This window comes from Syngnathus typhle, linkage group LG10 (assembly GCF_033458585.1).
Source record: "Syngnathus typhle isolate RoL2023-S1 ecotype Sweden linkage group LG10, RoL_Styp_1.0, whole genome shotgun sequence".
Lineage (NCBI taxonomy): Eukaryota > Metazoa > Chordata > Actinopteri > Syngnathiformes > Syngnathidae > Syngnathus > Syngnathus typhle.
In genome coordinates this window covers 11,489,426-11,498,983 of record NC_083747.1, presented here as the reverse complement: position 1 = coordinate 11,498,983, position 9,558 = coordinate 11,489,426, and the positions used below count along the sequence as shown (strand labels likewise).

The 9,558-nt window shown below is 45.2% G+C and overlaps 1 protein-coding gene across 2 annotated transcripts; it reads right to left on the bottom strand.

The window, feature by feature from the left end:
- Window positions 1-1,917: 1,917 nt before the first annotated feature.
- casp2 (caspase 2, apoptosis-related cysteine peptidase) lies at window positions 1,918-8,837 on the bottom strand. 2 transcript variants are annotated; one of them, XM_061290000.1, is made up of 12 exons: window positions 8,681-8,837; window positions 8,203-8,350; window positions 7,840-8,004; window positions 7,700-7,774; window positions 7,051-7,120; window positions 6,541-6,632; window positions 5,810-5,983; window positions 5,603-5,731; window positions 5,424-5,514; window positions 4,250-4,450; window positions 3,309-3,418; window positions 1,918-3,216 (listed from the first exon to the last, which is right to left on the bottom strand). In XM_061290000.1, the coding sequence occupies exons 2-12, from the start codon at window positions 8,344-8,346 to the stop codon at window positions 3,079-3,081; spliced, it is 1,389 nt and encodes a 462-aa protein (XP_061145984.1). In that variant the 5' UTR covers window positions 8,347-8,350; window positions 8,681-8,837; the 3' UTR covers window positions 1,918-3,078. The 2 variants fall into 2 exon arrangements, with proteins under 2 accessions (XP_061145984.1, XP_061145985.1); XM_061290001.1 differs by having other exon boundaries at window positions 4,262-4,450.
- Between the last annotated feature and the right edge of the window lie 721 nt (window positions 8,838-9,558).

The following is a 9,558-nucleotide window of genomic DNA, read 5'->3' as shown; positions in this document are numbered from 1 at the left end:
CGTGGGTGGGTGGGGGGGGGGATATCCAGCGCGGGCGACGGAAACGACAGGCTGAGAGAAATCAGACTGGCGGACAAAGCAGAGCAAAGCCATCTGATGAGGCAGCGAAGGACACTTTCCTTTATTAGAACTGCAGACACCTAATAACACACACACACACACTAGTTGCACCCGCCCCGCCAGCCGGCCATTAGAGGTGTATGCCGGATGGACATAGTTCGTTTGGAGGGGGGGGTTGAGGGGGTTTCGGGGTATAGTGGAGTGGGGGGGTTAATGGAAGGGCACCCCTTCTCTCCCATAGGGCTGCCCCTGCAACGTGAGCAGGAAGGCACACGACACCCCTATGACAGCTCACGTCTTATCAGCCTATGATGCGAGGACAATCCCCGTAACGCTTAAATGCCACGTCAATAAATCATATGGAAGTTTGGACAGTGCAAAGCGGAAAAGCTAACGGGTGCTTGTTGTTTTGAGGGTCACCACAAGGAGTTGTTACAGGATTTATTTGGCGCGGTTTTTACATGATGCTCTTCCTGAGGAAAAATATTTTCGGGACCGAGAATTGAACTCACACCGTCTTGACAGAATACAGTGAACCCTTTAGATTCTAAAAAGGTCACATACTGGGACACTATTTCCAAATGTGATTTGTTTTTTACTCAATTTATTGCCAACCCGAGTCAGGTCACGTGACTCGAGTCCCCCACCTCAAATGAGTTTGACCCTGGAAGGGATGCACGATAATTGACTTGGTATTATTTCCAATGGGCAAATTGTTCCAAAATACCAACACCACAAAGGTCGGCCAGCTTCCCAGAATGGATCACGTTTGACCTTGGAGGTTGCTTTGCGGGCTGCTGAGACAACATCCTTGAACATGTGTGTGCGTGTTGTGGGCCACCATCATGACAACAACAAAGGCACAGACACATGCAGATCCAGATCCCCCTTAACCCTGTCCCGCTTTGTGGTCCGCACGCCGGCGCATATCAGCCTAATCTCACAGCTCCACGGCAGGCCACAGGAAAACGTATTACTCGGACCGCTGCTCGCAGTGCGTGCACACGCATGCGACTGTGTGTGTGCGTCAAAGGGGAATGACTCCGGACAGCTGGTCTGGGCCTCCATCTGATACACTCTGAATATTATCACTGAGTGGCGGGAATGACATACGTCGTCCGGGGGCATGGAGAGACCTGAGCGCAGCGGGATAGCGGGTGGGCTAGTTACACTACACCTGAGTGCGGCGAGGACACGCCGTAACGCAACAACACCCACAAACACAGCAACAAGGCGGATCATATGCAGAGGAGGGCATGTGAGTGGCGTGTCAGAAAAGTTCCGGGACTGGTGTCAGAAAGGTCATGTTTCAAATCCAAACGACAAGTTTTCTCATTTAGAGTAAACCCCCTGGAGTCTAATGCCATTAGCGCCATTCTCCATCTCATTCTCCCTGGATCCTCCGTAGCATGGTTGTCACAGGCATCAACTCAACTCATTCACAGCCAATCAATTTGCTAAAGGCCTCTAACAATGTTGACATTGCTGTGGATTTGAGTTCAGCACAGCTTTTGAGTGGAAGAGTCGAGGGTGACTCTCGCCTTGCCACGTCAATTACAAGGGACAGAAATGGACTAGTTTTAGCACGTAAAAGCTAGCAAGCTAACTGCTAACACGTTTTGGTCAAAACCACAAGGGCTATTCCTGCTTATGTCTAAGAATTGTGGGAAATGTAGCCCTCCTAGCTAATGAGACCGGGGCAAGGAAAACACGAGCTTCCAAAACCTGCCGGGTCCGTGCAAAAAAGTTGGAGAGTGCATGTATTGAAGCATTTAGCATTAGCTTAGAAGACCTGTCCCGGAACTTTTCTGACTTGCCTTGTTCACAGTAGTGGAAAAAAAACTAAAAGAAACAAAGTTGTTGATAAACATTAGCTTGTTTATTGTCAGGAAGACTTGGCAGTCATTAGCGATGACAGAAATAAACCCCCCTCCCATCCCAGCACAAGAGTTTGGCAGCAAATCACATCCTCTCTCTGCACGGTGACCTCTTCGTCATTCTTTTACTATCGTTACAACGCAACATCCAAGAAGATCACGCAAGTACTTTCAAAGCCTCTTTGGTGACAAATCAATACTGCTTCGTAGTATCTTTCTCCACAACACTGTAACCAAACGCACGTTGCCTCGTTGTGGCTTTTCTGGGAAACATCAATGAACATCCAGCATTGACAAATGCTGGATGTCTGAGTCAAGGGGGGAGCGCTTCAATACACTGTGATAATAACCAGCTTTTTTTTTTATCTGCATATTTCCTGAAACTTTTTGGAAGACACGAGATGTACATTGGTCACTGGGATGACATAACAGAAAATATAAACGCTAAAAGGTTGAGTAGGGGTGTCGCTAAATGCGTGTCACCTCCCTCAGAGGGGAGCGTGATTAGGTGTCAGCGTTAGCGTAAAGTTCAAAGTTCACACTGAAGGTGGGAGGCTACGGTTAAAAGAGAAATATTTACAACACAAACATCTTCAAGTAAAAGCCATGGATTCAACTGAATAAAAGGTGACATGTGAATAGGAAACATTTTGGAATGGTGGAGACCCTTTTTGGTGAGGAGGAAGGGGGAAAAAAAAAGAAAAATGCTGCACCAACTTCGTTGCTCAATGCTGCCCTCTGCCTTTCACTACTGTACACTGCAACATGACAACCGACGCTGAAGCTGAACAAATACATTAAAATGCGAGGGGGTTAATTTACAAAATCCTTAAAAAATACATTTGTACAAAACAAAACAAAAATAGATCTGTGTAGAAAATACCATTTTACAATAATACCCAGAAGAGGGATGAACACACTCGACACAGAATTGTGAACGCTGTGAGATGTCAAACATGCAGACTTTTGCTGAGGGAGCATTAACACAGAAATTGCGAATGAGTAAATGTTTGGAAGCCTGTGTGTGTGTGTGTGTGTGTGTGTGTGTGTGTGTCAGCTGGAATGCAAAAGTGTGTGACAGTAATACGCTTGGAATGAGGGGACGTGTGAACACACTAGTGTGCGTGTGTGTGTAAGTGCATTATAAAGAATGGGGCTGGTATTTGGGAAAAAGGAAGAGGTCTTTGCACAGCGAGCTGGTGAACTCGGACATCTCTTTGCAGCGATGGTGGGGCCTGCCGGGGGCGTAACCCTCGCGCTCTTTGATCCGCCCGTTGACCTGCGGACCCCAATAGCGAATGATCGACTTTGCGATGACATATCGAAGTTACAAGATGGCAGCGACGGCTTGCGATGGAAGCAGAAATGTACCTGCACCAGGATGTCAGCCATGTGTGTGTCTCTGGCGTGGAGGCGGAGGGCAGAGTTGAGCTCCTGGATGAACCAGGATCCTCGCTTGGTGTTGCGCATGGCCGCCGTGCCTTTAAAAGAGCAAAGCAAACACGAGCGGCTTCATAACGCTAGACCACGATGAGAAGGCAACTGCGACGCAGCGGCAAACAAAGTCGTAGCGTGTGTTTGTGCTTAATGTTTTGTCGGGTACATGCGCCGACGGTAAAGAGAGAAAGGTGTCTGAAAAGATTGTGAAGCAAAGGGAATCCCAGCAGAGAGACAACAAATAACAGCTGTAATGTTGCGGAATGTGTTTACAGGAAGGTGTCAACACGAGTGAGACAAGCGGGCCCAGAGGAACCGCTGAGCCGCAACCGAGCGCATTCCAGAACGCTTATTGATTAGTTTGTCTTCAGAAAGAGTTTCTACAGACGCCCGACTGATTTAATTGGCTAACAGTAGCTCTTTCAAAATCTGCTAAAGTCAGAGGATTTTTTTTTTTTTTAAATAAATGTTTTATTTTTTTGTTTACACATTAACATATTAGAACTAAAGACAATAGTGACATTCAAACACACCCCCTGAAAATATATTGGAAAAGTCCGATAGTCGATTGACTTGCAGATTAATATAAAAAAATAATGACGAGAATTATTCATATTTTTTTTAAAAAAGCTAATATTAGCCAATTCAATCAGTTGGTTGACTAATCCGTCAAGCCCTACTTGTGGTCAATATTTTCCCCCAGAATTTAAATCTAATTAAGGGGCATCGAAATGTAAAGGATTGCCTGTATTTTTAATTAAACGAGTAGATGAATTAATGGACTAAGGGATGTGCCACAGCAAAAAAGGTGCTCAGGGCAAGTGAAGTTCCCAGCTAAGGCCACAAAGGAATATCCAAAAAAGGGACAAACTTACAAATGGTCTGACCTTTGAGAGAGGCATAGCCGCATATCATGTCAGAGCGCTGGGGCAGTTTAATCCTGGGCAGTTCTAAGTCCCCTCCCTGTCTGGCACCGGCGCCCCTGGGACCTTCTCGCCCGGCGTCCCGCTGTTCACAGCTGGGTGAGCTGCTCCTTCCTGGCCCATCCACCTGCTCCACTCCGCAGTCCAGCTCCTCTATGAGACGGCAATGACTTGTATTAAGACACTTGTCATTTCAGTGAGAGATGTTTTTTTTTTTTTTTTCCCATCTGACTGCAGATGAAGGGGACGAGCACACCTAATGGTATTTTGGCAGCACACCTGCGGTGTCGGGCGAGTACAAAGAGGGCCACGCTGTACTAATTGCGGAGACTCCCGAGGGGTCGGCAGATTTGCGCTAGGCGTCATTAGCCTTGTCGCGGCATCGGGGCTGAGCCTAATTGACCGCACAGTCGAAGATGATTAACTTCACCGTGCAATGTTATTTGTTTTTTTACAACAAAGTGGTTCTTTTTGCTCAGTTGTTTGTTTGTAACTTCTGGCTACAATATATATATATATATTTTTTTTAATCATCATGGTAAACTTTGACATATTGTACATTTAGAAATGGGCACCATGTTAATTTGAAATTAATAAGACTAAGTATTGACCTTCTGTTTTAATTTTTTTAGCAAATCACACTGTGAGTGGTGAGCTATTTTTCAAAGAGCCATGGGCTACTTATGTTGTCCTTGGGACTATCTACAACATGCTGGCACAATTTTTTTTATCTTTATAGAAAATACCTTATTGAAGCCTCGACTTTTTAAAACCACCTTTAAAGCGGTTATCGTCCGGAGCTTAATGCCAACAGATGATTAAAAGAATAAAACATCAAATGAAATCAATAAGACACCGACTATCATAGTTAAGTGATGAATAAAACACAGAGTTGGCAATTCTTTCCGCGCGCTCCAAGAACGACAAGTAACAGTGTTTTTTAAGAAACGATTTACACAATTTCAATTGCGTACGCATAGACGGAAGTCGCAACGTGACACCAAATGTCAGACTGAACCGATTCAGAATGTTAATGTGGAAGATCTCAATTATGCTACTCATCTCATCAAGCCCTATTTGATCTTTTTAGGACTTGCCAACATGTTCTGCATGTCGCCTTCCTTACCTCCTCTGCAGGCCTGGATGAAAAACATCTTTGGTTTGTTCTGCAGCAGTGGGCAGCGCACGTTGTCAAAGGCCTCAAACACCCACTGAAGCTAAATATGAACATGTGACATAATGTGGGTGGCAGGTTAGATGTCAACATCAAGTTTTCCCTCAGTGTTGTTCAGGATGACAGCACACCTGCAGGAGCTGGCCGTCTGTGCCGTACACGGCACCTTCTACGCCGTGGGAGAGGAGACAAACCACGCTGCTGTTCACCGAGCGGTGCTCCGGACGCCGACGGAAGCTCTCGATGCAGGTTCTCATTTCCTGGGGAAAATAAAGAGGGCAAAATGTTCAATTTGGGGTGCGGTGGAGGGTGAAGCAGCGCGGGCGAGACGGTGTCACCTCAGCCGTCAGGTCTCTGCGGAGCGTCACCGCGTAGTCCAGATCTGTGAAAAGCTTGCTGAGCACATCGTAGTCCACCTCACCGCCCTTCCTGGGTTCCAGGTCGGGTGGGTCAAACGTCATATTGCTGATCACCAGGGCTAAACCACGTGGGGATGAGGTCATTGCATAGGACTGCAACACAGGGGGGAGGGACATTCATATTACACAACTATTACCTCAAAATGTTTTTCTAAATCAGAGAAACTGATTATTTTACAGGACATTTAAAAAAAAAATTCAGAACATCATTGACAAGACCAGTTGTGGACTCTGGCATGTACAGTATGGGCAGATTTTTTTTCTACAAAATATGATGTAAAATGGTTTATCTACTTTGGAATGCATGGTGTGTCAAGCGTTGACGTTATTATGGGCAATTAGCACCCCCTTGTGGAGCATCAAGAAAAGCCAGAAGGCGACACTAAATAATTTCACTAGCTCAGCCCTAACATAAAAGAAAGCAAGCACAATTGGAAACTAAAGTTTTCTAATTCATTTATGCACTGCTTGATTCGTGTTTTATTTATTTTCTATTTGTTAATCTTAATTATCCTTTTGCTGACTCGCCAGGACCACGACTGGACATGCCAGAGTATTATAACAGTATCTATGATTCATTCAATTTAGATATATCGGCTTTTTTTTTTTTTTAAACTGAGCCACATCGACAGCCTGCGTCCTTGCCTTACCCTGGGGCATTGTGAGAGGTAGAGGTCATGTGTGCAAGGGCGGACGGGAGTGGTGATGGGACTATCTGCATCCAAGCTGTACTCCATAAATTCTGAAAACAATGCACAAAATGTTGCACTTCAATACAAATAATATATATTATTTAATAGAATAATACTTAACATAATATAAAAAACATTCGACCCATCTTGTCAAGTTAAATAATTGTAAACAAAGTTTTGGATTGTATAAGAGTAAGCAAAAAATGTCTTATGTTGTTGCATCGCACCGGCAGCTTTAAGGTGACAAAGTCGCTACTACAAGCCTGCACATGAGTCACTCACAAGGTGTGGCACCCGCACTCCCTTTCAGTAATATGATACCTAAAAAATTAACCCGCTGAGGAGAAGAATATCCCGAGTAGTCCCAGAAGTTTTATTTAATCACTCGTATCCGGAATCTTGACAAGTGTGTCGACAAAAAAAGAAAAATATTGACACGAGAAACATTAGTGATGCGTCACATCTCACCGTGCGTCCTGGCTCGTTTTGCTACGGTTTCTTCCTGAGTGGCAAGTGGAAGAGAGGAGTCGCTATATCTCTGAAAGGAAGACAGAATGAGTTCAATGCACCCAAGTCAACTGTAGACTGCCTTCATTTGGCAAGCGGAGTCAATTGTCGCCTCCACCGACCACACAATGGAGTAAGAAAACTATTGCCTGAATTTGCTCTTTTTTTAATTTTATATTAGCTGATTTTGTGGCCAAAGTGACAAAATTATTACTTTGGTCTCTCTTGGTGGAATTTTGGTGTGACATGGGTTCATGAGTGTGTACATGCTAGATGCATGCTGTTGGTGCTTTATGATCCTCTTTGTTGCCGCCCTCTTCTGGCTTCAACCTGAGATTACAAGCACCTTGTGGTCCTTATCGCCTGAAAATAGCAGGGCTTCACTGTAGCCTGCATTGCAGCTTTATTGAAATAAATAATCTAAGTAAACATTTATAATTGCTCACTTTACTTAATGATGACTTAATCTAGCAACGTAAATGGAGCAAATGTCCCAGCAAAGGCACAGTTGTGCAGCTATCTCTCGTGCAAAGGCTGGCGAGTGACTCAATTACGTGCCGGCCACTTAATCATTCACAAGAGTATCAAGAGTGAAGCTCAGGTGGCTCACCTCTCTCCTCCTCTCTGATGTCTGCATTAGCTGCCATCCTGCCCGTCCTTCACGCTCCTCATCAGGCTGGAAACCCTGTGCGCATACAAGTCACTTAGATGATTAGCATTGACGGATTGCCCGATTTAACGCTCACTCACTTGCGCCTCTTTGCCATCCTTCTCCTGCGATTGCGTGAGCAGCTCGCACAGGTGTCGCTGCTCGGTTTCTCGGAGCGCCGAGCAGAAGCTGCTGAAGGCACGCGGCCCTCGCTTGGGAAGGAGCAACAGCAGACGCAAGCTTCGTTTCTGGGACGTTTGCTCGGCCTAAGGAAAATGTCCATTGGAGACATGAGAGTAAAACGGGCTCCTCCCTTCTGTATGCACAGTAGCCGTTTTTTTAGGGCACCAGTGTTTACTTTGCATATTAAGTGACGCAGGATTCATTCAAATCCACTGATGCCTCTTTTGAAAGGTTTACTACTTCCGTCACAGTGAAAGGATCTAATAAAAACACAAACATACCAGGATGCCCTCAGCCATACTGTCGGTGAGGATGTTGTCCTGAAGCAGAAACTGAATGAGAAGCTCATCCACCACCAGCTGCCTGCAGAGAGAAGCACTCCGCAGAGCTACCCGGTCCCTCTCCAGCATGCCACACTCCCGCATTTTGCTAGAATATACACACACGTTGCAATGTTATGTTTTTTTTTTTTTTTTATTAGGAGGACTATCTCTTGTTGGTGTTCCGCGCTTTCGATTAAGCATGCCAATAGTGAACAAGTTCAAAACACTTGGAATCAGCTTGGTGTGGCAAAACACAAACCAAACACGGAATGCAAACTAGGATCATTTGAAATTCGAATTGCAGCAGATATGCGTGAAAGGAAGCCACGCGCGCTGACAGATGGCCACTGGATGGCTATCTCAGCGTTCGAAAGTGGCGGAACGCGGTGCTAGCTAGCCGAACTTTGTTGAGTGAAACAAGCCGCGTTTCTCCTACCTTCGAGCGTTCTTCCGCCGATGCAGCACAGTATCAAACCTTCAAGGAGGGGGGCGAGTAAATGTGGTCGTTTTTCCCTTTTGTCACGCCAGAAAACGACGGCCCCCAACGACCGCCCAACTTCCGCGGGTAACGTTAGCTGCAATGCGACGGGGCGGGGCCAGAAACTTATTGTTTATTATTTGGACCAATGAAAGCGCGAAAAGCTTGAGCGACAGATTCTTAGGCCACTCAGCCGTTTTCTTGACGTCACACAACCCTTGTCCTGGCGGGATATTGAACGCGGTCGTTGTTTCAGGCGAAAAACGAACAGTGTCAAGGAATCTCAAAATACAAATTTTCAACTGTCATTGGTTATATTTCTTATTTAAAAAATGTCGTCGCTTTAGCAGTTAAAGTTGATTTTTCTTGGTAGATTTACTGGCTACAATTCAATTAGGCCTTGAGGATATTTGCAATGAGATCCAGTTCAAGACTGCTCGGAAACAACAGCTTCATAACTTTAGTTTTCATTGCAGTGGAGCTGCACTAAGTCATACTAAATTGACAGCACAACAACATACTTTGACTAAATGGTCTTCATTAACAACTATGATTCCCTAGCTGCATGTGAAGACAAGTGTAAATAAAAACGCTTATTGATCCAGGAGAGTTGACATCTTGTGTTACTTGACCCTGTAACAGCATTGATGTGTGTTACATTGGCCTCGATGCTTGTTAGTGGTTGTCATGGTGGGAATGGGTGAGTGGTAATCATTTCTGCATTTCTAATCAAGGAAAGCCACAATTTGCACCTTTTTCATCACAAATCTAGTCTCAGCTTGCCTAATTCAATGTTGGTGTCAGAAAACGAGGCCTTGTCTCTCCCGCCTGTATTG